Genomic DNA, 27,482 nt, shown 5'->3' on the forward strand with positions numbered 1-27,482 from the left:
ATGGAGGTATTTGAAGTGATTGGTGGATTGGTGGGTGGTTTTCTATTTTTTACCACTTGTTTGTTCAAGTTGTACAAGTCAGACAGGGTCTACAGCTATTTGTTGCATTTTAGACCACAGGATATTTTTTCACTGTGCTTTTTTTTTTTTTTTTGTTGTTGTTGTTGTTGTTGTTGTTGTTGTTGTTGTTGTTTGTTTGGGGTTTTTTTGTTTTTCCTAATTATTGTTACTATACAGTGCATGGATCTAACTATTAAAACAGATGATCATCTTGGGTGTAGTACTATATCAACACTCATAATTGTCTAGATTGGTTATTTGTTGTTGTAGGTTTGGGGTTTTTTGGTTTGGTTTGGGTTTTGTGTTTTTTTTCTTCTTTTCTTCCCACAGGCAGCTCTTTCTGTATTTCTCTACACTAAATTTCTTCTGACATTTTAATCACTGGTGAAGTTGTGTAAGGTATTTCTGAAAATCCTTGTAGTTGGGTTTTAGGGTTAATATCCTGAATATATTACTAACAGCAATTTTTTCATTGCTTTTTTTCCCCACAATTATTTCTGAATATTCTGATATGCACAGGGCTCAGACCCCAAACCTGTGGGATCCCAAGACTGACTGGAAAGGCCAAGGCCACTGGAAATAGAGAATTTATGCCCTTTTTTTGTGTGTTTACCAACCAGTTATTTATCCTATTGGGCCTTTTCCTTTTCTCCTGTAGCTACATAAACATCTTCAGTAATGGCCCTTGTCAAAAGTGTACTGAAGAAATCCAGGCAGATTATGTTCTTTTCCTGGATGCTTACTAATAGCCTCACAGACCTCTTAGCACTTCATGAGCAATGACACCCCAGTATAAATCCTTCATTGACTCTACACCAGCACAGTGATTTCACAGTTTGTTCACTAATTCTTCACTTTATTATACCATCTATCAACTTGCCCAGTACAGCTGTAAAAGTCTGTGTTTCTTGATTTCTTCCCTCTCCATTTGAAAAATGGTGTCACATTTGCCATCATTCGTTCTCTAGCCAGGAGTCCTTCTTTATAAAACCCTGTGCTCAGGTCCTGTAATGAGGGGTGTGATGGTATTCAACTTATGCACAAAATTTTAAAAAATACATTAAAAAAAAGAGGAACTTAACATTAAAGCACTGAAATTCTTACAGTGTGGGTGCCCACCTGCAGGAATAAACCACAATGAAGTAAGTTAGGTGTTGGTGGAGTCTTTCATAGTGAATGCCTTTGGGATGCAACTGGGTAGACTAAATATTAAATACTATGATCCTCTTTAAGGCTTTTTTAGGCCCTGAGCCTGAGTAAATTAAAGTATTAATTTTCTAATTTTTGCATATATACTATAATAATATTACATATTATATAGTACTGTTCTAAATATATGTTTATATCTATAACATATACATACTTTTATAAAACCTGTCCTATATATTTTCTACAGAGATTCCTTCTTTGTCTAGAGAAATACTAATAATTTGCTTTGCTTTTGAAGGCTTTTCAGTTGACAAAAGGCAGAAAAGGATTCTAAGCTTTGATTAAGCAGACAAAAAGCTGTGTCTACTTGAGAGACAATTCCTACTAGTTATACCACCATGATAATTTACAAATGCTGATCGCTTCCTTCTCCTGAGGTCAAGGAGGCAGTAAGTACAGAAAGGAAACCAATTAGACTACTTTATAATAGTGCTTCCCTGAGTTTGGTAAAATGAAATGTACTTTCTACTTAAGCATGACATTTGGTAATACTTTTAGTGTAATTGGAGCAACAGCTAAATCTAAGAAAAGCAACAAGGAGTAATTGTGGCTTATCACTTTTCAATCTCATCTGTCAGTTATCTATAAGGAATTGCTATATTTATCATTAAGTAGACTGATAATTAGCTCAGTTTGATTTTAAGCCACTTCAATTTATTAGGGGTAATTTTTAGTGTTTTGCATTTTACATTATTTATGAATGGCTTTGACATCTGAGCAGAGTGATACAGTAGCACTAGATAAGTGGCAACTTCTGCTGTGAGCTCTAAATACATTGGAACTTCCATTTTCATTGTTGAGTGAGCCTTGAGGTAGACTGCATTCAAGTTGCAGAAGGTCATCACACAGCTAAATGGGGACAGAACCGATACCAAAAAAAATACTAATTATAGCTTGTCTAAGCATTTTTCAACCCAGTGGCATGGGAGAATGGTACTCAGTTGAGAATGACTATTGCGGGTATCCTGCTGAGGTGTCACGTACTTATTATACTGACAAGTGCCAAGAGACAACAATGCAAATACTTCTTTTTTTGACAGGTAACTTTATTAATAATGGCCTTGGATCTGTCACACCTACCAGGTGCCAGTCTTTTTCACACTCTGCAAGACATTCTGAAGAATAAACTAGTAAGGCGTAAAGTGAGTTGAAGCTACTAAGACACACATTTGAAGGTGGGTCTCTTTTGGACCTTTTTTTTTTTTTAACAGAAGTTTCCATGAATGTGTGTCAAAAAACTTAAATACATTGAGAAATACAGTAGAAAGACTATATTTACAGTCAATTATAATGGGCACTGCCAACATATCCAATAACAAAAATAAAACAAAAACATTTTTCATGTTTCTTTCATGCTTTTTTCACAGAGATTTTTTTTAAATATGATTTTGTTTTTCAAAAAATACAATAAGGAAATAATTACATTCTTAATATGAGAACATTATCTTACAACATACAGCCTGGGCCAATTAATTTGAAAGTGTCAGTAACAAAAATTAATACTAAATTAAGTATTATCCATTTTAAAAATTAAATTGCCACAATCATCTCATTTTAAAAAACACCTTTTATCCCCCAAAGTTATGATCTGTTTGTTGTCTTTTTTTTTTTTTTTTTAAAAAAAAAAAAAGCATCACTCATTAAAAAAACAATTAAAAAAAGCACCTGGTACAGTAACAGGAGTTTGTTGAGGAAGCACAAGTGTAACATTTTCTTAAAAGACAGAAATACTTTAAAATACAAGAGTTTTACTTTAAAACAAAAGTCATGCTGCTCTATTGCTGACTTTGCCTGGTGATCCTGAAATCTAAAAATGGTGAAAATACAAGATCTGTTGCTTTTTATAAAAAATTGTGCACCAATAGTTCTAAACAGAGTACATTTCACAGCACTGTATGTGGTCTATAGAGAGGTTATTTCCAGAGGTTTTTTTGTTTTCCTCCTTTCAAAACCTTGGCCATTATATAGAATAGACATGCCATTAATGCAGATTTCAACGGTACCAATGTACTTAAACATTAGAGACATACAATTACAGTACGTGCCGGATTGGGGGCAAGGACGAAAGGCAAAAGAAAGAGGCTTAATTTTGTCGGCAGCCCCTGCTGCAGCGGGTGCTATAGGTGCTGAGGGTGCTATAGGTGCCAACGGCGACCGGCATCTCTGACAGAGCAGAAGGCCGCAGCGCTGGGGCTGAGTGCACGGTCCCAGCACCATATGATTTCTGTTTGCTTGGACAGAAATTTGCACAGTTCTAGCCCAGGCACAGATTAAAACCTCTCCTTGCCAAGGAATTGGCTTTTTTTTTCATGGGATATAGGGGTGGAAGAAACAATGCCAATCTTGGGTAAACAAGACTAGTGATTTGGCTTTTGACTACTCTGCATTACTTGATGTGGGACCACTTCTTAATGGCAACTGTTAAATCATTGCAAATGTTGACTAGAAGCCTAATTTGCATCATAAATATGTACAGATATAAATTAAATATTTATTGAAATATACAAATAAATAACTTAATTTGAAATAAAAAGCCTAAATGAACTTACTTTTGCTTCAAATTTGTTTCTGCTAATATTTATGGGAACTTGATACTGTTTAGTCCATAGTCATACAGCATAGAATGTGCCCTCTTCTATAGAGTTAGTGAGTAAGCAGATGACCTAAAATAATATTTAAAAATCCTGTTTTCACTGACACTGTTTCCCTACTGTATCTGCATTGTTGCGGCACTTTGTACAAAGCACAGTCCCAAGGAGCAAAGAGCCTTTTCTCATGTTGGGCCCCATTTCTACTCTGCCATGGTCAATGGGATCCCTGGCACTAATTGCATTTGGGAACAGGACACAGACCTGTGTCCTAGAAGTTATCAGGTCTTTCTGATAACCCTGTGCCTTCAAATCCCATCAGTTCCTGCGGGAAGTCTTCCAGCATCCAGCTCAGCTGGGAATCCCCATATACCCATCAGGAGTTATACACACATATTCATTCCTAAAAGTAAGAGACAAACTATAGGCTGGGCCATAAAGGAATGTGATCCTTGATAAATGCTGTCTTGCCAACTTCTATAGTTTTAATTGCAAGTCTTAACTAATTATCAAGATTCCAGCCCTAACATCTGTGATTATCTCAAAATATGAGTAGTATTTTAATTTTTTAAATTAAAGTAATTTTCTAATCCTCACAGTTGAGGAGGAAAAAAATCTCAAGAATGTGATTGAAGGCTCTCCAAATGCTTTAAAAAAAACAGAGAAAAAATTAAAAGAACCCATTAGATTTTTTTTTAGAAAAAAACTCATTAGAAAAAAACTCATTAGATGTTTTTTTTCCCTTCTCTCTCCTGATTTTTTTAAAGCAAATCTTGAGATTTTGAAAGACATTAGTTGTCTATTTACTGCATGTAAGTTCTCAGGAGTGACATAGATGGAGACAAAGAAGAACAGATTTCTATAATTTTACAGACTAAAATGCAAGACACTGTTTCCTAGTAAACAGAAATGAACTCCTGTCTGAGAAAATCCCCAATTTTTTGCAAAATCGCTTATAGAAGAGTCTGGAAATCATCATCTTTTCAGTCCTTCTTCCTCAAAAATAATAGCTGAGGTCTGAAAAGATGAAGTAAACTAAGTACAGCAGTGTTCTACAACTCAAGTTTAACAATAATATATTATAAAAAACAAAACAAGACGGACTGCATAAGCTATTCTGAGTTGCCATTATCTGTTGAGGATTAATTTCAATTACATTTTCTTTTTCATTTTCAAAAAGTATAGAAAAGAAGCAGTATCTAAAAATACGTGTTTACCTTTTAAAAAATCAGGAACAAGTCATAGTTCAACAACACGACCTTTGAAAATGACTGGTACTACAGAATAGTAATAAAGAGAACATACTAAAATGCATTTTTTTTTCAAAGTGTGGCAGCTTTTTATCTCCCAATGACAAAAGCATCTGTCTAAAAAGTATCCAAAAAATGCTTCACAGCTGGGTCGTGTCATCCCATGGTCTCACACCAGTGTAGAAGACAGTGGCACTGAAGAGTTCCTGCCTTCTCAGCCAAGCAAGCCATGCCATTTCTGTGAATACATTTCTTCAGTTTTCTTTTGCCATGTGAACAGCTAACAGCAAAGTGACTGCTAATGAGCAAGTCTTTGCTCAGCCACCTCTGTGGCAGACCTCAAAAGTCAGTTTTAACCTGTAAGAGTTATGATTTCACATTGGTCTTAACACATCAGTCTTCAGAGGTGTTCCGGCCATCTGATGTGATGTAATTAATATTGCTGGTCTATGCTGTCTCAGTAAACTTTCAACTGCGACTTTATGCTCCTTTTTAATTACTATGGTTGGTTTGTTTTTTTTGGTTTTCATTTTCTTTACCAGTGGAGTCGGAAATAAAGACTTTACAGCTAATAGAAAGGGGCACACAAAGTTACACAGAAATACAGTAGAGGGAATACAGGCAAATTAGCGCCGAGCTACCATTAACTTAACAGAATTATAAAAACTCTTATGTTGTATCGCTTGATACCACCTTTCAGATGAGTCTTTTGCAGCCTATGTCTTGGTCCATAATAGGTAAGGCCTTTATGGAAAGTGAGTGGTTTTGCTACACTTATGTTCCATTTTTCATCTCCCATTCCTGGAAAGGGAGAAAAAAAAAGAAGATGCAAAAAACGTTAGAGAAATCAGAATATTTCACTGATGTCATCAGATCTGCGAAGCCACAGCCATTTGAGGTCAGTAACGGTTTTTCCATTAACTTCACTGGATCCAGCCTTCTGCCCACAAATTAGTTAGGGAATGCTAACAAGTATGTGCTGATAGTGTCAGTGTATAGGTTCCACCCCTCCGTAACAATATATAGCAACTTTTGTTCTAGCACGGAGCAAATAAGCCATGTTTGTTTTCTGTAAAGGGTACTTATGGAGGAAATTTGCACACCACAATTGGCAAAAAGCACTCAGCTGGAGCTGAGTAAGAGAGGTGCTGATTTAGCATCTATAGTATCCTGGGTTTGAGTGAGTGGTGGGGTTTTTGGTAGCAGGGAAGGGGGCTACAGCCGTGGCCGCCTGTGAGGAGCTTCTTGAGGGTCCCCTGGCTCCAAGTCAGCTCCAACTCTGCACCAAGGCTGAGTCAATTAGCTGTGCCTCTGCAATAACATATTTAAAAAGGACCTGAGAGGATGAGTTGGAATAGTGAGGAGGAGTTGTGACATCTGTGTGAACACCAAGGTCAGTGGAAGAATCGAGGAGGAAAGTGGGGGAGGTGCACCAGAGCAGAAACTCCCCCGTATCCTGTGGTGAGATGGCAGGGCAGCCCCCCATGCCACCCATGAAGGTCTGTGGTGGAGCAGATGCCAACATGCAGTCTGTGGGGATCCCCACACTGTTAAATGTGACCGTGTCTGAAGGAGGCTGGGATCCTGTGGGAAGAAGCAGCCCTCACCGTTGTAGTTCAGTGCTGGGAGGATTGCAACATGCGAGAGTGTCCCATGCTGGAGAAACTGGGGAAGGGCTGCATCCCATGGGAAGGACTCAAGTCAGAGAAAGTTTGTGGAGGACTGTCTTATGTGAGATGGGGACCACACTGAAGCAGGGGGAACAAGTCCCAGAAGTTGCCCCCCACCCAAGCTGGAAGAAGCGGCAGCACTGACTGCACGCCCCAGTCCCTGTCCCTGCACTGCTGGGGGAGGAGGTAGAGATATTGGGAGCAAAGCTGAGCCCAGGAAGAAAGGAGGGGTGGGGGAAAGTGTTTTCAAGATGTGGTAATGCTTCTCACTGTCCCACCCTGCCTATTAAGTGTTGTTGTTTTTAGTGTCTGTATTAAATTTACTTTTTTCTTCACCTAACAAGTCTTTTGCCCATGATCATAATGGGTGAGTCATCCCTCCCTGTCCTTATCTCGAATCCTGAGCCTTTGCTTATTTTCTCATTCCCAGTGCTGGGGGAGAAGTGGGGAGTGAGCTGCTGTGTAGTGCTCAGTTGCCCTCTAAGCTCAAACACCAACATAGGTTTTTCTAACTTGCTGAGACAGCAGGAAGCATTCAGTATCTCTCATGGCTGACACCAAGTGATTGCTTTGCTAATCTTCAACGTTTTTATCATACAACTCATGGCAGACACACATTTCTATGGGTAAAAAGGGCAACTTACTAAGGCAGAGAGACTTACAGTCAGGGTAAAGAAAATCAAGTTAGTCTATATTGCATTTGTTTCCCTTATACATAATCTAAGTTGAGCTGTCAGCTGACAAGTTAAAGAAATCACTTTGACTTTCTGTACTTCAGTTTCCACACCTGTTAGCTAAGGACAATAACACCTACCATCCTCAGCAAAGCACAAATTCTATAATGCTGTCATCCGTATGCCTCAGAGCAAGGTATTGACATTTATTCTGCCGTATAAGTGAAAATCATGAGATTGTTATAGCTAAACAGCCAGTGAAATCAAACTTGTGGCTCTTGAGTGATACCTACAGTATTTCCTAACAGTACACAGGAGCAGAAGAGGGATGAGCTCAGCTTAGGGCATCCACAGTCCCTACTCCCTGAATCACACCCTTACAGTGGTCCGGAACTAATGAAGATATGAAGGAGCTGGCCTCTCACTGCAGTAATCCCCATGGAGCAACTGCCCAGCTGCTCCTAGCCAGGCATGGGGGTCTACAGATTCCTCTCCCACCCAGCTACTCTGCAGAAATACTCTGAAGGCAGCCTGCTGACTTGGCTCCCAACCTGAATTCCTGAATTTAACACTCATTCCACAACATTTAAGAGCTCTGACTGAAAACCGTTACTTATGTATGTAAATATGTTTCTGCTGCTGAAAGCAGTAATAGCATTAGTTTGGCTGAACAGCTGCATGACCACACCTTTTCAACCATTGTAAAGCAACAGTAAAGGTCACAGTTGGTGGCTGCTTTAGTAATGTAAGAAAAAAATCTTGGGTTTAAAACAGGTTGACAAGAATTTTTTTTTTTTTTTTTTTAATATTATGGCTTTTTTTTTCATTCATTTAAATTGTGCTTTTACTAAAATACAGTGTATTTTAAATATTCAGTTTTACACTTTGAATTATAGTAAACCTAAACTTAAACCACATTATTGGCAAAAAACAGATTAAAATGGCTATTAAATATATATTCCCTATGTATATGCTACCAAAGCTCTAAAGGAAGCCCCTGGCTAAGCAACTGGGAAGAGAATTTTGTAAAGCATTAAATAAGCCTTGAAAGCAGTAGCTTCTTTTGCAGGTGCAGAAGGAACTTTTTCTCCATTTCCATTTCTCCAGCAGGTTCACACCAATGAAAGCATATTTAAGGCAAGACTGGCAGCCTGACTGGGAACTGGGAAACTGGAAGAGGTCATTTTCTTCTCCAGTCCCTGAACAGAAGCAAAATGTAAGCTGCTGACATTCATCAGTCCACCAATTTTGAAAACAAATCAGAAATAATCATTGTAGCTTCCTTGTTACACATAACAATTTGGTTTTAGAAAGTAATGTGAAATGTTTAAATAATTGTTTTCCTTCTACAGCAAGGATATTCAGACCATTTCACTCCTTGGAGCATGCTAATGCAGAATATTGTTTTCCACATTTTAATACCATCTCCATTTCCAGCCAAGTAGAGATTAGCAAACTCGCAATTAAAATGCCTTCTGACTTATTAAAAATATGCAAAATTACTTGAAAAAAAACCACAAAACCTAAAAGCATATGTTAAAAATGGAAAAGTTAACAAATCCAAATATATGTATGCATATATATGTGTATAGTGTCTGTCCTAAACAGTCAGTCCCCAAATTGCTGCTGCTTCTTAGATTTAACACTACATCTGTCTTCGTGTTTCCGTATTTCCTTCTCATGTCAGCGCACTGGAGAGGAGGGAGGTGGTGGTGGAGCACCTTCCACCGGGGCTGTGCCAGGTGGGCTGCCTGCCCCGAGGCCTGCCGTGCTGCAACAGCAGCAGCCCTGGCCCTGCGCTCCGAGCACGACGGTGGCATGAGGGTGGCTGCAAACACCCGGCTGCCTGATGACAGACTCAGTGTCCTCCGTGCAAGGGAAGAGCAAGAAGGGAAGTGTTCAGTGCATTTAATTACATAGGGGTGGGGGGGGGGGGAGGGAAAAAAAAAAAACAACAAACCCTGACATTTTGAATGCTTATACAACTCCCTCATAACGTTGGGGGATTTTCCAGTTGCTGAAGATGCAAGCACAGACATGAAATCTGCCTTCACTCCCACATATTGCACTGACATTCATGCGTGGTGAGCCAAGTAAGTTCTGCTCTGGGATACTCGCGTTGACACCCTTTCTTTAGCCACATCTCTAAGGCCTGGGCTCACTTGCAACTGCAAAAGGCCAAGAGAATTGAGAGCCAAATTCCACCCTCGCACATGTACAGTAAACCCCCACTGAAAGAGGGGTGTGCTGCAGATGCATACCTGATGGCAGACTTTGGCTGCAGCTCCTTGTGAATGGCAGGAGTACAGCTTGGGTTGCACTAATTCAGCAAAATTTCACTCAATATTTAGTGCATGAGTTTTTAGGAAAAAGCTGTTAAAGCTGAATTAGATACTTGGAGTTGTTTTTCCCAGGATGGGAAATATGCTTAGTAGCTCTATATCATTTTTGATTACCCTAATCTTATATCCAGTATTCCTCTACAAAAGAACTTGACTAACCTATTGTGCCATCCAAAGCTCAGCTATAACAAACAATACAGCAGGGTTCTTCCTGTATCGTATATGCTGAGCATAAAAACTGTACTACAGCTGGAAGGTATTCTTTACACCAAAAATGTTTGGGTTTTTATAATGCCCTGGTTTCTCCAGCTGTAAAGATTAAATAGCTGGCTTTAATTTGACTGTCCAGCATGAAGCACAAACCCACGTTCCCTTTTGTAAGGACTGTGCTCTGCTAGCCCACATTCCCTGAGTAATGCTGTGCTAACATGCAAATCAGACTGTTGTGGTTTGAGCCTACTCAAGCAGCTAAACGCCACACAGTCGCTCACCCACCCTCCCCCCACTTGGGAATGGAGAGGGAATTGGAGGGGCAAAGGGAGATTCACAGGTTGAGATAAAAACAGTTTAATAAAAGTAACAGAATAACACACTGACAGCAGTATCAGCAGGTAATGTACCATACAGCTGCTCACCACCTGCCAACTGACACCCACCTGCTCCCAGCTGGAGATCCCCAACACAAAGGCCCCACAGCCACACTCCCAGAAGTGAGAGCCACTCCAGGCCCACTCCTGCCTTTATATAGTGAGCACAATGTCACGTGACATGTACGCCAAGTTTAATTATTCTTAGTTGAATTTAAATGAATCAAGCTAACTGGCAGAAAAAGTAGTTAATGTCCATGGAAAGGATGGAGGAAATGGTGGTAGAGGATTACGTGCGATTATGATTTTTCAGTACCTATTATATTTAGGTGCCAGCTTAGTCACTGTAAATGTATATAATCAACGAAGACATGTAACAAAAATTACTTAAATGCCTGTACAGAATACTTCATTGTTTTGAAAATAGAAATGGACTGAGTGAAAGACAAATGTCCATGATTATTATTGTTTATAGTAACAATTAGCAGTGAGCTACTAAATCAACAAAAGCTTGGGACAACTCTATTACTGTCACCCTTGGTTACATGCTGCCCACATGCTTATGTTGCTAGCAAATTTAGCCCAGAAGAATGGTCATGCAAACACCATTTAAACAAAAGCACAAAAATTAGAAAACTGTAACAATACACTAGGACCACAAACTTCAGCCTGGTATTTGTGAGATTAAATTAAATTAATTCAATTTCTACTTTAACTGTACATTAAGAGTAGATACTTGCACAACACATTGTCAATTATTATAATGTACAACTACTCTGTTCTTGCCCCAGCTGGCAAAGATCAGACCCACTCTTTGTTATTTCAGAACACTTACTATCAACGTATTCTTGTAACCCTGCGGCTCTGCTACACAGATTAGTGTAACTTTATACATTTTAGATGGATTGTCTACACCATAGACTACTTACCTTGCAAATTAAATCTATAAAGGAACACATAAAAACAAAGCACGAGACAGTAGAGTCAAATCTGTCTCCCAAACTGTTTACCAATTCTTGTGCAAAAGGTTCCCCAAAATCAGCAGTATTTATGTAGTAAAACAAATAATTTAGATATGGCATATTCTCTTCTTAAGACTAAATTTCAACCACAGAAGCAGAAGGAACCAGTCTTTCCCCCCCTCCTTTTCTGTCTGTGTTTCTCCACTAGAAAATAAAATTTTTTGAATGAAGTAATAAAAAGGACAGAAAAAGAAAACTAGACGTAAGTCTTCTCACCTTTGCTTTTCGAAGGACATGGCCTCGACACGGAGAATTATTTGATGAGGGAGGTCGCTTCAGAGCTGCTGCGCTGTTTACAGGTATTGAGCATTCAGTATCACTGGTATCACAACTGGAGATTGGAGAGTTTTCCAGTGTTCGGTGCTTGAAAATTGGAGACTAATGAAGAATGAAAAGCCTACATTAAGTTTCCTCCACGTAGTCACATGGGCAACGTTTCCTATCTAGACTTAGAACTGCAGATTTTTTTTCTAAAGAAACCATATTCATAATAATGATGGATAAATGAACGAGAGGTTAGAACAAAAGAAAACAAAACAAAGTGTGTGTTCTGTGATGAAAATTAAAGTTCGTTTTCTGTGATTAAACAATATTGGGTATCCGGAGGAACTGACACATCTCCCTCTGACCCTTCTGATGCAGCTCCACAGCTGCTCCTGACACAGAGCTATAGCATAAGCCAGGACTGCCATGCTCCGTTGTGAATGTGTGAGGTGCAGCCCTTGCAAAAGGTGACAGTGACTGCTAGGGCACCAGCACAAGTAGGTCTCCATCGCTGCACGATGAGTTGGTGCACTTACTTAAATCTCCCTGAGATGGAGCAATGTCTCAGTTGATGCACTTTTACAATCACTGAGGACAAAGAGGTGTCTCCTTTTCCACATTATCCTAACACATCCTGCCTGTGATTCCCATGTCTACCTCCTCCCTGTTGCTGTAGAAAGTACACCAGGTGTAGGTGAAGAATGCAAATAATGCAGAAAAACATTTAGTTCAGCTCTTATTTCCTGGGCTTTATTAACCTTTCGAAAACTCTCAGTTCCCACTCATTTTACTGGAGCTGAGAAGGCAGAGCACTCCCAGCCCATGGCACTGTGATTTGCATGTTTAATGGCTTTGCATACCTGTGGGCTTGATGTTCCTGACTTGGGCTCAATAGCCAAGCCCAGTGTGATGCCACCTGCCAAGGCTTTCTTAAGGCTCTCCTTCACCTCAGTCAGTTCTAGCTCCAGGTTTACGCGCTCAGCCTCCTTCTGCTTACACTCCTCTTCCAACTTCTTTAACTTGTCTTCAAGAATCACTTGAGTCTTCCTGCCTGTCATCCACAGCAATGTTATTACTTCAATAAAAAAACTTAGAGAAATTATTTTATTTTAAAATAAGTAAGGAACAAGGTCTCTAAAAATTAGTGACATGACAAAAAAAGTTACCTACTTTGCAAAAAACATCTTTTTTCATGTAAAAGGTTTAGCAACAGAAATCAAATGTTTTCTTTTAGGTGCCTTCCCTAGGTTTCTAGTCTAGTTTCAAATCAGTATATATTTTATTATTTTTCCATGTCATGAAAATATAATTAGCCAGTCACAATAAAATTATTCCCATGTTCTGCTTGGGAGACTGATGTTCCCATCACTGTTATTTCACAGCTGTGTAAATATATATACACACATACATGTATAAAATATGTATATGAAATAATAATATACCCCTATACATATATATAATATAATTATATTTATATTACATATTTTATATCTAAATAGAAAGTAAATATAGACATTACAGAGTATTGTTTAACATCAAAACCAAACCTCATGTAGTGGAATGTCTTCAGCACAGAATACAAAGCTATTTGGATAAATAAGCCTACCCGGGGCAGACTTCAGCACAAAAAAAAACCACCTCATACCAGCATTGACTTCAATGGCAGCACGTAGATCTTTTCTTTCTTTTCGGAGCTGGGCCAGCCTATTCCGGAGTGCTTCTTTCCTCTTCAGCAGCTCCTCCTCTTTGCTTTGTAACCTCTTTGCATCTGCCTCCACACGATTCTTGCCATATTTGTACTGCTCTGCATCTGTATGTATTGGATTGTAGTTAATTTACGGTTAAAATTAACAGTAAAACTCTAAGCTATTCCCTGACACTGAACATCACATGAAGCATGTCATGGTTTGAGGAACAGGTTTGCCATCCCTCTTCCACTGGATTTTTCTCAAGGTCCATGATTCCCACTGAGTTCTGCAGCACAGCTATGGAAATGGTATGGGATAGGTAGTTTGTTCTCTACATTTATACAGGGAAGATGAATAATGCCAGTTGCCTTATAGTACATTGGTTTTGAAGAATGGCTTTGCCTTTCTATGTAGTTCAGAGGAAGAAAAGGAGGCTCCTCTTTAGCACTGAACCCTTGATTTTTAATTGGAAGAGGTCAGAGGAAAAACTACCCGTTTGCCTTTTTGCCTGGTTTCTACTCCTACTTCAAGTGCTCAAAGCAAATGTCTTTTCTTACCTGACATGACAGAATACAAAGATGTTCTCACTTTTTTTATACTTGAGAGCTTTCTTTTTCTCTTTTTAGTTTCCCATGTAAATGCTTTCATTTCATGGCTCACATGAGAGGAGCTCTGACTGGCAATGGATGAGGAGCCAACTGAGAGTTTATGGGTCAGGATTAAAGGGAGGGCAGGGACAGGTGACATTACAGTGGGTGTCTGCTTACAGGCCACCTGAACAGGAAGACCAAGCGGATGAAGCCCTCTATAGAGAGACAGGAGCAACCTCACGTTCACAAGGCCTGGTCCTCATGGGGGTCTTCAACCACTCTGCTATCTGTTGGAGGGACAACACAGCAGGGCATAAGCAATTCAGGAGGTTCCTGGAATATGTGGATAATAACTTCCTTCTCCAGGTGATAGAGGAACCAATGAGGAGAGGTGCTATGCTGAACCTTGTTTTCACCAACAAAGAGGGGCTGGTGGGGAATGTGAAGCTTAAGGGCAGCCTTGGCTGCAGTGATCATGAAATGGTGGAGTTCAAGATCCTCAGGGCAGTGAGGAGAGCACAGAGCAAGCTTGCTACCCTGGATACCCTGGATTTCAGGAGAGCAGAGTTTGACCTCTTCAGGGATCTGCTTGGCAGAGTAGCATGGAATAAAGACCTGGAGGGAAGAGGGGCCCAAAAATGCTGGTTAATGTTCAAGGATTACCTCCTCTAAGCTCAGGAGAGATGAATCCCGACAAAGAGCACGTCACGCAAAAACGCCAGGCCTGCATGGATGAACAAGGGGGTCCTGGACAAGCTCAAACACAAAAAGGAAGCCTACAGAGGATAGAAGGAAGGACAGGGAGCCTGGGAGGAATACAGAGAAATTGTCTGAGCAGCCACAGATCAGGTTAAGAAAGCTAAAGCCCCAATAGTATGAAATCTGGCCAGGGATGTCAAGGGCAACAAGAAAAGCTTCTACAGGTACATCAGTGATAAAAGAAAGATTAGGGAAATGTGGGCCCTCTCTGGAAGGAAATGGGAGACCTGGTTACCTGGGACATGGAGAAGGCTGAGGTACTCAATGACTTTTTTGCCTCAGTCTTCACCAGCAAGTGCTCCAGCCACACTGGCCAAAATGCAGAAGGCAAAGGCGGGGACTGGGAGAATGAAGAACCATCCACTGTAGAAGATCAGGTTCAAAACCATCTAAGGAACCTGAAGGTGCACAAGTCCATGGGACCCGATGGGGTGCATCTGTGGGTCCTGGTGGAACTGGAGGATGAAGTGGATAAGCCACTATCCATCATATGTGAGAAGTTGTGGCAGTCTGGTGAAGTTCACACTGTCTGGAAAAGGGGAAACATTATCCCCATTTTTAAAAAGGGAAAAAAAGAAGACCTGGGGAACTACAGACCAATCAGTCTCACCTCTGTGCCTGGGAAGGTCATAGAGCAGATCCTCCTGGGAACTATGTTAAGGCACATAGTAAATAATGATGTGATTGGTGACAGCCAACATGGTTTCACTAATGGCAAATCATGCCTGACAAATTCAGTGGCCTTCTACAACGGGCTTACAGTGTTGGTGGAGAAGGGAAGTGCAACTGATGTCATCTACTTGGACACATGCAAAGCATTTGACACTGTCCCACATGACATCCTTGTCTCTAAACTGGAGAGACATAGATTTGACGGATATGCCACTTGGTGGATAAGGAACTGGCTCAATGGTCACACTCAAAGATTTGTGGTCAACAACTCAGTGTCCAAGTGGAGAGCAGTGACAATTGACATTGCTCAGGGATTGGTATTGGGACTGACGCTGTTTAACATCTTTATTGGCGACATGGACAGTGGGATCGAGTGCACCCTCAGCAAGTTTGCTGATGACACCAAGCTGTGTGGTGCAGTCAATATGCCGGAAGGCAGGGAATCTGTCCAGAGACACCTTGACAGGCTTGAGAAGTGCGCCTGTGCAAACCTCATGAAGTTCAACAAGGCCAAGTGCAAGATCCTGCACATGGATCGAGGCAATCCCATGCACAGATATGGGTTGGGCGATGAGTAGATTGAGATCAGCCCTGCAGAGAAGGACTAGGGGACATTAGCGGATGGAAAACTGACTATGATCCAGAAATGTGCGCTCACAACCCAGAAAGCCAACTGTATCCTGGACTGCATCAAGAGAAGTGTAGCCAGCAGGTCAAGGGAGGGGATTCTCCCCCTTTACTCCACTCTTGTGAGACCCCATCTGCAGTGCTGCGTCCAGTTCTGGGGTCCCCAACATTTCCCCAACAAGGACATGGACCTGTTGGAGCAAGTCCAGAGGAGGACCGCAAAGATGATCAGAGGGTTTGAGCACCTTTCCTATGAAGACTAGCTGAAAATTTGAGGTTGTTTAGCCTTGATAAAATATATCTCTGGAGAGACCATACAGCAGTCTTCCAGTACCTAAAAGGGGCCTACAAGAAAGATGGAGACAGACTTTTTACAAGGACAGGTAGCAATAGGTCAAGGGGTAATGGCTTTAAACTAAAAAGGGGTAGATTTAAGTTAGATACAAGGAAGAAATTCTTTCCTGTGAGGGTGGTGAGACACTGGAACAGGCTGCCCAGAGAAGCTCTGAGTATCCCCTCCCTGGAAGTGTTCAAGGCCAGGTTGGATGGGTATTTGAGCAACCTGGTCTAGTGGAAGGTTCCAATCCAAACCATTCTATGATTCTATGTATCAGTGGTCTAATTAATATCACAGCCCCCTCTATACATCTGCTCCATTTGCAGACTCAGAGAAAATAGGTCAGCTAGCAGATCACTTTGTCTGCCTGACTACCTGAGGGCAAACTCAAGGAGACTAAACCATTCCTGACAAATAGCTGTCAAACCAGTTTTAGTTGGTCTTTCGTAACCAGAATGCCTTTACTCCCACAACTATCTATTCCAGTGCCAACTGACCTGCATGGTTAGAAAGATACATATTTTTCCTAAACTCTAACTCAAATTTCTCTTGTTGTCATTAAATCCATGACTTCTTAAAAATTTATCATGGGATTAAAAAACCACATCATTCCTTCTCTAGAAGAAGCCATAGTTTCAACCCCATATTTAAAAAATACTATTATAGCTCTTTTTTGTCTTGTCTTCTGTACACAAAGCAATCTCTGTTAGGGATTTCCTAGAGGCACTCCACCTGCCCAGAAGAACCCTCGTTCTGAATGTGCCACTCACCATTTGGCATTTCCTCTCTCTGAGGATGCTTTTGATCTGTGTGGTTGTCTTCATTATTTTGTTATACCTTTTTCTTTTTCATTAGTGATAAGTCCACTTTTGAGCAATATAATGTTCTCATGCCTTTCTCAGCTTCTCATCTTCCTCTTCCAACAGGAATACAGAATTGCTCTCTGCTCCAAATGAAGAATCATTACTTTTTTTTTTTTTTTTTCCCTACTGTCCTCATGACTTTGCAGCTACAGTTCCACATTTCATATCTATCATCCTCCATATGACAACCTTTTTTTCCTCATGGCATTGCTGGAGTGCTGAGTCACCAATGCACACAATATCTCCTATTCAAAGTCTTGGTGGACATCTCCTGCTCAGCCTCTCAGCCACATAAGAACCACAATGGTTCTTTATCTTGTTTGCTAAGAAGACAGCTATTTTGGGTATCCTCATGACTCCACTCACAAGTGAGGCAGCAGTGAGGAGAGATACTTACTGGACGCGGTGCGCTTCACACATGACACTGATTCAGATTTCTTTGGCTGGCTATTTAAAGCTCTCCCTTTTCCAGTGATCCCATTAGCAGCTGCAGGAGGCTTCTTGCCTTTGAACTGTTTGAAAAAAAAAAAGTACAAATGGGCTCCATCTATTCCTGTGCCACTGGCATTACAGTCACTCTTTCACCAAGGGCAAAGCTTGACAAAATGCCGCCTGCTTGGAGAGCCTTAATAAAGTGTATTGATTTAGCTGGAGATGGCGCTTCCTCCAGAGATGTCATCTCTGAGAGTTGCCTGCTCAGCAGGAGCCACACCAGAGATCACAGGATAACAAGGGGATGAACTCCCCATCTCTGGTGGCATCATGCTCTCCAAGTTATTTAAAACTCTGGCATTTACTGTATTAAGAAAGCCATTTTCAGTCAGAAAAGTTGTACCTTTGAATAATTTTATACAGTGAAGATTCTTGAAACACAGGTTTGTCAGCATTAATTTCATACAGAAAAACCCAACAGGGTTTGCCACACAAAAATTCAACGCTGTTTCTTATTTACTATATGACCTTGACATCCTTGTGGTGCATGGATTTATTTTTTTTTAAACAATGTTATTATTACACATTTTTAAATGTTAGGTGTTAATATATCAATTACCTCTTATACAACCACTAGCTACCGATTAAAAGTTTTTCTTACTTCAATAAACCTCTCATAATGGCCAGACAAGCTCACAAGATTATCAGAAACAGCACATTTCATGTCTGAGGGGCTTCCATTTAGAGGGCTCCCTTGCAATGAACTGAACCCTGGGAAGAGCAACACTGTCCTAGCTAATCCTATTGTTTCCATTGGGGATTGCCTTCGCCAAGCACAGAGCATGGGTGTGCCAAGCTCCGATCACCTGATCCCAAAAGCTTTCAAGGCCTGAACTGAGAGTGAAACGAAAAGCCTGCTGCTGCAGCCAAGGATCAGGGCAATTTATTGCTCAGGTCCACTCTGATTCTGCAACTTCACTGAATTCTGATTTTCCAATATGAAGTTTTTCTGAGGGTTAAGTGAGTTAACATGCAATATGGCAAGCACCTTATACAAGGAAAACACTTATCTAACTGCTCCATTTCAGATTAGATTGAAAACCATCCATTTTTGCAAAACTTTCACAGGTTTATACCAATGACCAGCTTTCGGAGGCTGGCCACAGGCTCTGGGCAAGGTCCTTGGTGTGGCTGTGAGCAAGGCTTGCTCTCCCCTGCTGCTGGGGTCTGCCTGTCTGCTCCTGAGGCTGAGCACAGAGGATTTCATCTACTCTGTAGCTTCGCATTGCAGCTGAGGTCCAGAAGCCTGAGGACACCCCCAGAAAGAAGCATAGACATAGGCTCATGTTTTTTTAGGGGAAGAAAATAACAGTCAGTAATTTAAATATGGTATATACACACTGTATGCAATATAATTTAGTATATGTGTGTATATATATATATGTTATAATATATATATTCACAATATATATAAACATCGTATACACAATATACATATTAGTAAAATTCTAGAGAGGCAAGTTTGCTGTCACAGACAGGTCATACTTTACTTTTTTAAGTCATCACTGTCTAAGGAGACAGAAGGCAGCTAGATATGCATTCAGGTTAAGTTTGAAAGGTCACATTTATTTTTCTGTTATTATCTGCAATCTGTAAATCATCAAGAACTTGCAGGGAAAGCCTTTCCTAAGTGGCAATACTTCCATATCAGAATTTACAACTTAGCAAACCTGTTTCATTTACAGTGGGCTTATGACTAAACTCCAAGCACTTCAGTGCTAACACTAAGGGACTGAAATAGCCCAAGACCCTTAATATAACAACCAGATAAACAGAACAGCCAAAAATAAAAAGCTCTGTTAAATATTAAATAGTACAGTACCTGCGAGCCAGATCCCCTCCCCACAGCAGAGTTATTAGTGACAGACTGAGCAGAAGACAGATTGGATGAGACAGGGTATTTGTAATGGTTAGAGGAGAGTTTGTCAGTAGATAGCTTATTGGGTTTTCTGTCAGCTGGCGGATAGCGTGCAAAGATTTTTGGAGACGGCAAGTTATCGTACAGGCCTGCGTTATCATAAAGCATTTCTTCTCCAATGTTCCTGCTACGAGAAGAAGGAAAGCCATCTTCTGGTTCCCACTGCAACACATACACTTTGGCAGTTAGTGAATAATACACCATGCAGGACCTCCTAAGTGAAATTAAAACATTAGTAATTCTTTAGACTGTAGCAAGCCCTTGGTGTTTAGCAAGCACAGGCTTACTGCTTACACTTGAGTCAAACTATTTAGAAAGCAGGGGAGAATACAGTGTGGAAAGGAAGCATTGCATTACATGGCTCATAGCCTCAGTCCTGTGCATGTTCCATAGGTAGAGCAAACCGGTACTACCCTATCACCCTTGCTGTTTCATAGACTCCACCTTCAGTTATTAGCTCTAGCACTGGGGGGCACAAGCAGACTGTGTTCACAGGGGAATACTCACAGGCTACACAGGTGAATCTGTGGGATTACATATGGTATATGAGTTGTTAAAATTAATATGGCCTAGCAGTTAGCAGAAGCCAAGAGGTTTTTTTGTTTTGTTTTGTTTTGTTTTTTCTTTCTTTCTTCAGGCTATATGTCTTTCCAGTGAATATCAGCTGCTAGTATGCTAGCATTACATTTTATTTGCTGGAGAATTATTATTCTGAGCTAACCAGCTAAAATAGCTATAGGCCATTCCTTCTTTTTTTCCTTTTCAGAAAAATGGAAAGCTCAACAACAACACTCAGGTGATTCATTCAATTCATCTTAAAAGAAACCAACCTGGTTGCCAAATATCTTTCCTTAATCCGTCCTGGCTGTGGCAGTACACTACTCATACAAAGGCATGAATGCATCCAAGAACTATATATACAGACTACTCACCACACATGTGGTCAAGTGCTGTTCCCAAGAGTGTCTTTCTACCATCTTTCTGACATTACTAAGACATGATGGAGGACTGAACTTGCAGTCCACACTTCAAAACTCTGAATTTCTCTTGAGTTCAGCCTTAATGGGGGCCTTTATGAAGCAGCCCAAATTAAGAGCTGACACGGGCTGTAGCTCCCCTGTAAATCTTCCTGAGGACCACATATTGCTATGGGTTAACATCCACAATGTGTTAAACTCTATTACACATCTGCCTACAATCAGGTCTGCAATTTATGAAGATGGAAGTGAGCACTGTGGTTGTCTTTCGGGATGAACAGTACCTGCTGTCATGAGGAATACAACGCTAGGGACTGAGAAGTGTTTGGTTTCTGTTATTCTTTCAGCAGACACCAAAAAGTACCTGGTGTAATTGAGTCCTTAATTTTGCCAGGTCTGGTGTGATCTAAAAAATATCCCCTCAAGAGAGTATTATATTCAAGGACTTGGCAACAAATTGTCAACAGGCAACTGGTTTCTAAATGCACATTGGCTTACATGCAGGTTAATGTAAACAGTATGTCCTACACCCCTAATACTCTGTAGGTGTGAGAGAAGTTTTCAGCCTCCAATCAAAAAAATAGGAGTTCATTTAGAAACTTCTTAGTGGGACTTTTTAGATAATATAATTTTCAGATGTCCACGCATTCAACACATGCAAACCATTTGTTCTGTGCAAATTCAATTCTTACCGATCCATTTATGCAGGGAACATCATCGTAATGAAGTGCCATTCCACTCGGACAGGCGTAGCCATTGGCAGTGCTTCCCCGATACGGATTTGTGGAAATAACTCGCCTGTTCATGAAACTAAATAAAGCAAAATAAAAATAATAAAAACCAGTGTTTGAATCTAAGTCTAAATGATGATTCAGTGGTATGTTCCTTGTATCTGATTATGTAGTCTGGAAGCAGATATCTTCTAATTTTCTGCAGGACAGTTTTCTTTCTTTTGCTACTCACATGTTGCTGCTAGCAGCCAATATTACACCATATGTTCCTGTACTCCATTCTTACAGTGGGGATATGACTGTGTGAAAGCCAGGAGGGCAACAGCTGTAACTGCTCAGTGGCATGTTTACATGGGAACCTGCTGATCTATGCTATAAACCAGCTTGCCAGTGTCCCATAAAGGTTCCCTTGTTGTCTGCATCAGGGAGAAGCAGGTGTTTCTGGGTGCACGTATGCTCAGGGGGGATGCAAACTTAGGAATTGGGAGCAACAAGGATCAAATCCAGCAAAAATATCAAAAAAAAATTGGAATTTCGATGAAATCTAAGTTAACATATCTATCAAAACTTGCTGAATAATGACTTCCTCAAAATCTGGGAATTTTTCTTTTCCATATCCGAACTTTTGGCTGGGTAGAGTGTGCATAATGGCACTATGCTTCCCAGCTCTGGGTAACTGCATGCAAGTATTCCATATGCTCATTCTTGCTCTGTTTCGCACGCTGGATCTGAGTGCCCTGGAAACTTCAGAAGGGAACTCTCTCTCTCTCTCTCTCTCTCTCTCTATATATATATATATATATATATATATATATGTATATTTATATATGTGTGTGCCTTTATTCCCTACCCCCAATCAACAAATCAACATTGTAGCTTGTTTTACTGGAATTCTGCAGAATGTGCAAGATATCATGGACTACAATGGTTTTGCAAAGATCTAATAACACATAAAATGTCAGAATTATGACCAATAGCAATAACAACCCCAAGGGTGAATTTTCCTTTGTAGCAACCACTGAAATTGAATGAGGTATAGAGTGAGATCCCAAATAATTCCTATAGCTTCAGGTATACATGAATGGGAAAACAAAGCTCTCCATCCCAAACAATGGAACTATTCAGACTCTGTGCTGACATTCATAAAATATGATAAAACCCTACTAAAGCAGAGAGGGTCTTCTGTAGCACTGGCTGGAGCTCAAGAATGCTGTGGTTTCAACAGTTGCTTTCTTTTGGCTTTGGAATAACACAGAGTCCATTGAATTTCTCTTTCAGGAGACAGACCTCATCCAACTGTGGCTCACCTGAGCCATAAGAGACCCAGGCTCAAAGGAGGGATGAACCTGCCCAGTTGGGTGTGAACCTTTCAGGGCAGTGCAGGGGTGGAATAATCATCAGACAGAAGCTTTTCGTACTTCAAACAGCAAAAAGCCCAAGATAAATTCCATGATAAAGATGTTTTTAACTTTATCATATCTCATACATTATTAGACATTATTAAAGGGCTGCATTTGTTTACTGTTTCTCTTAATGAAGAGCATTACTCAAGTGTTTCTGGTTCTTCTGAAGGACTGCATTTGGAGTCATTACTGTCTGTCTCTTTAAGTAGCTTCAATGAGTGATGCATAATAACCATGTCTGAAAATTGGGATATTCATTAATGACATCTGATGCACCTGTAGTAACTATTTCCACCACAAAAGGAAGCTAAGATTTATCTAAGTATCTGCAAACACTTCATAAGCATTAGTTCACTAAGCCTCATTAATCCTGCTTACAGATGTATCCATGTAAGTTAATTGTATTCTCAAACTGCTAGATGGGAAAGGAAATGGAGAAAGCCTGCTTGGAAGCATTTTTCCTTCAGCCTTTCCAAGTTACCTAGTGATCTAGAAGAAAATTGATGGGACTATTAATGAAGGTGCCAATCATTTTGTAATGCATCAGTCTCAGGAAACAAATAACCAATAATCCTAAAGTGACTGTGCAATAATCAAAGCTGGTAATGATAACTGCAGTTACTTTGGAATATTGATATTCATTCTATAAAGGGCACCAATAGTATTTTACTAACACTTAAGTATCATTGTAATTTCTCCTCATTTTCTGGGAGTAGTTGAAAATCAGAAGACAGCTATTCTAGTTGCTTATCAACAAACTCTTATAGTCTTTTTAAAGACACACAATGAATTTTAACTAATTCTTAATAGGGGAATTCTGCTATTTTGCAAGTTGCTTGACATTCCTTTCTAACACGTGGTCTAGTTGCATGTGTTTTTTCACTTGGCTCCAATTAATATCAGATTCATTCAGAAAAGGAAAGCCATGCAGTATTCAGGAGAAAAAGGTTTCCATTCTATTTCTTTCTTAAATGTGGTTATTGCTAGATGCTGACTGAAGCAAAAATACATGTCAACACAGGATAAACCTTTTGAGCTCTATTAACTTCAGAACAAATATTAACATAAATCTGTAAGCTAAGTGCATTTTGATTCTATCAAAATTACCTGCTTTTCAGAAAACTGGGCTTGTGGTAACACTGAGTCACTTTGAATTCTATTAAAAGTCATTGGAAACAGATCCTGAAGGAATCTGTGCATTTTCACTCATTAAAGCTCTCTTAACACCTTGCTAACGGCAGGAGAATCTTCTTTTGGAAAACTCTGAAGCTTTTGCCTTTTTTTTTTTTTTTTTTTCCAGTCTGTTTAAAGTTAAGATGGGCAGATGAGGTATGATTCTCTAGTGTATTAAGTCACACAAATTCCAAATTTGTGTGGGGAGTCTCATTTTGCAACGAGATGAGGGATGATGCCTTTGCCAGCTGTCTTCTCAGGCCACCTGCTTTCTGACCATGGGAAACCACAGGTAGGTCTGAAGCAGGGCAATCCGCCTGTCCCAACTGTTCCTTCACTCCCATTTCTAAACAACCTCATCTAGCCAAGGAAAAATTACAGTCTTTTAAAGCAACCAAAGACTGCTTTAATGCCTAAACTGATTTGAACACGTAAATCACTATATATGCTAAGTATGCATTATTTTCTTATCACAGGATCACCAATGGGGAGCTCACTGTACTGATTTGCCTGAGGCATCTTCATAATTTCCACTCCTTAAATTAAAACCCAGAAATTAATTGGACTGGTGAGTTACTAATTAATCATAAAGAACTTGAGAAGGAAACACTGAGAATGTGACTACTGAAGATTTAAATTTGCTATACATTTTTAGTGCTATACATATAGCTACATATTAGCTAGATGTACAGCAGAGCCAATAGATAAATGTGAACTATGCAGCTGCATATTTCGGTATATTTATCCTCTGCCAGGGATAGTTCTAAGTCTGCAGGCAAAATAAGAGATTACAATATAGTATGTGATAAGGAAACACACTGAAAGAATGAATAAAGATTTGAGTAAAGTTGGATAGTGTCTGTATCTTTTACAGAACTTAGCAGAATGCCAACATGATAATCATAAACACATCTAACATGCTGTGATGCTGAAACACTTCAGGAGTTCAATATCTGGCAAAGGCAGAGGTGGATTTTGATAAGCTGTCTTGGCACCAGAGTTAACATACAGATATAAATTCTCAGAGTACTGGAAACACCCGGGTAGCTGAACGCCTCTCACCAGAAGGTCTGTTTTGCAGCCTGGATGACACTTGCTGTCATTTCCACGTCGATGTAGTCATAATGCAGAGCTCCAGGGTCTGTCGAAGACCCTGTTTCTGCCAGCAAAATTCCTATCCATCTGCCCATGTCTTCAGAGGAGGATGCCTGCGAGGAGAGGGCAGGAACATAGGTCAGGTCTTTGCACTGAGCTGAGCATTATTGCAAAACGGCGCATTCTTCCTGGCTGACAAATTGCTACCACATTGTATGAGCGGCTCTGTATTTTCTCTGCTGAGCTCCTAAAAACCCCAGGATTTCTGATTAAATCTGCTTTTCTAGAAGGAGTGCACTTTAAGTAAGCTATGGGCTCATCAGTTATGATGTAATAATACAAAATGGGCAATCTCCAAAAAAGAAGAAAAAATAATCATTTAAGGCTAGAGGATTTAGATTTAGGTCATGCTTATTTTAGACCTCAGAAAACTGAAAGCTATAACAGAATCATTATCCTATGCTACCCTGGTGGATTTTAGTTAGTGCGACTCCTGAGAAGAAGATGTTAGTGATAAGTAGAAACGAGGGGGGATGGACAAAATAATAGAAGAGATTTTAATGTTTTTTGAAAAACTCCACTAAATTTGTCTAGAGGATGGCATTCATTTTCCTAATGGCACAAGTACAAACATGAATACTGCTAAAATAACTTTTAATTTTTTGTATTTTGCTTCAAGTCACCAACTGTGAATTTAAACAGTAGAAAAATAAACAATGGAACAAAGCAGGGGAAAAGGAAACTGTGCAGCTTCCAAACTGCTTGTTCTTTTTAAATACTTCATTGCCTTTCACAGTTCCTTGAGCTGCTTTCTAGTTTCTCAGCTTCTTTGAACCACTCACATGTAATAGGCCAGGTTGAGAGGATGGGAGACTGATGTGACCTGCAGTTGGAAACCTAAAGTGTTCAAAGTGTCCGTCCTGCCACTGAAAGCAAAAGGTTGCCTTCTCTTATATCTTCACTATACTTGTCTTTCAGTGTCTTCTCATTTCAGCTTTCAAAATATGATGAATAAAGCCCTTCAAAAAATTCTGACTCATCTAACAGGTGAAAGTATGATCTTCATAGTGTGAGGAGCATGCCAGTGTATACACAAGCGGTGTGTCAAGAGACTCACCAGGTTGGTGGTACACTGAACTTTCTTACTGCAAAATTACCTTAACACAGATCCAGACTGAGCAAAAGGAGTTCACATAAGTAGCAGACAAATGAGACTTAAGAACTCTAGAGTTCCCACCAACAGTGATCTGTTATTTAAATATTGATCAGTTATTTACCCAAAGTAATTATACCTCTGATGTAAAAGTGTGCCTAGAGAAAGAGCAGGGATGTTTTAGTAGCAGGTCAAGGGAAGGTCGGTGTAGAGAAAAGCATTCAGAAAAGCAGAGATTTCTGAACTTCATTAAACCTCAGTTCTCTCTTTGCCTACAACTCTTAATATTTCTTTTCTCTTTCCAGTATTTATTATCCAGCTTTGCAATAATATTATTCCAAAGATTCTTTCTTTTAATGGCCAGGTTGTATGAAAGTTCTTCTCTAATTTAGTGTGTGTGTGTGGGTGTTCCTAAAAGTCAGAACCATTAGCAATCACCGCACCTCGAGCACAGCGACCTCCTGCCCGTTTCGGAGCAGGCGGAAGGTCAGGGGATGCTTCGAATCCAGCCCCAGGATGACTTCGCAGCCACGGAGAGGGATAGAAACAATGTGTGTCTTCAGATCTGTCCGGTCCTTGTGGAAAATTAGTTTATTATCTTTCACTCTGCACCAGCGCTCACGCCAACGGTTATTTGAGAGCACGTTGAGATATCCTGCAATAAAATGAAACGTGAGATATTTTACTCCTGACTTTTTTTGAAAAGAAAAAAGAAAAAGCTTACTTTGCAATGTAATGCTAGCACTTAAACAACTTATTCCTCTTATAATAGAAAGTCCAGATGGATTTTAGGAAGTAAATGACCCTGCCCCACTTCTTTTAATTAAAATTTTCACTGTGCCAGTAACCTAGAAAACAGCATGCTCCTGCTCATGTGCAAATGGCTGTTCTGTGTGAGTCACTGCAGCAGCTGGATGAGCAGGAACACACCAATCCATAAGACTTTACTAAGAATGGGAGAGGAACAGTGATAAAAAGGTACATACACAGCTGATGCGCTCTCACAAAAGACCCACTTTCTCCCATGGGCATTGACTTTGATAACTGTGGCTGACCAAAATTTTCTAGGAAAATCACAGCTCATATTATATAATTAGGTGATGCACTACCTTCTGTAACATCCAAAATCAGTGTTTAAAAGACCTACTAAGTGCTGACGTGTTCTAATTTAATTTATAAACAATAATATGTATGGTTTGCAACACTGTTAAAGCAGAATTTAAAAGATTGCTACCAATACCAATAAAAATCATATTGGTTTAAAATTCAAGTAGTAGATGTATATGAAATTTAGCTAAACTCTAAAACAAAAGTTTAAACAAAGATTTTTTTTTTTTT

At 39.9% G+C, this 27,482-nt stretch overlaps 1 protein-coding gene across 2 annotated transcripts in view; it reads right to left on the reverse strand.

The window, feature by feature from the left end:
* Positions 1–4,569: 4,569 nt before the first annotated feature.
* The window catches only part of AFAP1 (actin filament associated protein 1), a 124,284-nt gene continuing 101,371 nt past the window's right edge, over positions 4,570–27,482 (reverse strand). Inside the window, exons 10-18 of one of the 2 annotated variants that reach the window (XM_042808314.1) lie at positions 26,588–26,799; positions 24,959–25,104; positions 21,282–21,399; positions 19,517–19,774; positions 17,600–17,714; positions 13,312–13,476; positions 12,527–12,717; positions 11,619–11,780; positions 4,570–5,908 (exon numbers count right to left, since the gene is read on the reverse strand). In XM_042808314.1, the coding sequence (XP_042664248.1) occupies positions 5,882–5,908; positions 11,619–11,780; positions 12,527–12,717; positions 13,312–13,476; positions 17,600–17,714; positions 19,517–19,774; positions 21,282–21,399; positions 24,959–25,104; positions 26,588–26,799 (1,394 nt within the window). In that variant the 3' untranslated portion in view covers positions 4,570–5,881. The remainder of the gene's footprint in view (positions 5,909–11,618; positions 11,781–12,526; positions 12,718–13,311; positions 13,477–17,599; positions 17,715–19,516; positions 19,775–21,281; positions 21,400–24,958; positions 25,105–26,587; positions 26,800–27,482) is intronic. The other variant, XM_042808315.1, reaches the window with a different exon arrangement.

The sequence above is a fragment of the Tyto alba genome, unplaced genomic scaffold (assembly GCF_018691265.1).
Source record: "Tyto alba isolate M040663 unplaced genomic scaffold, T.alba_DEE_v4.0 Super-Scaffold_6, whole genome shotgun sequence".
Taxonomy (NCBI): Eukaryota; Metazoa; Chordata; class Aves; order Strigiformes; family Tytonidae; genus Tyto; species Tyto alba.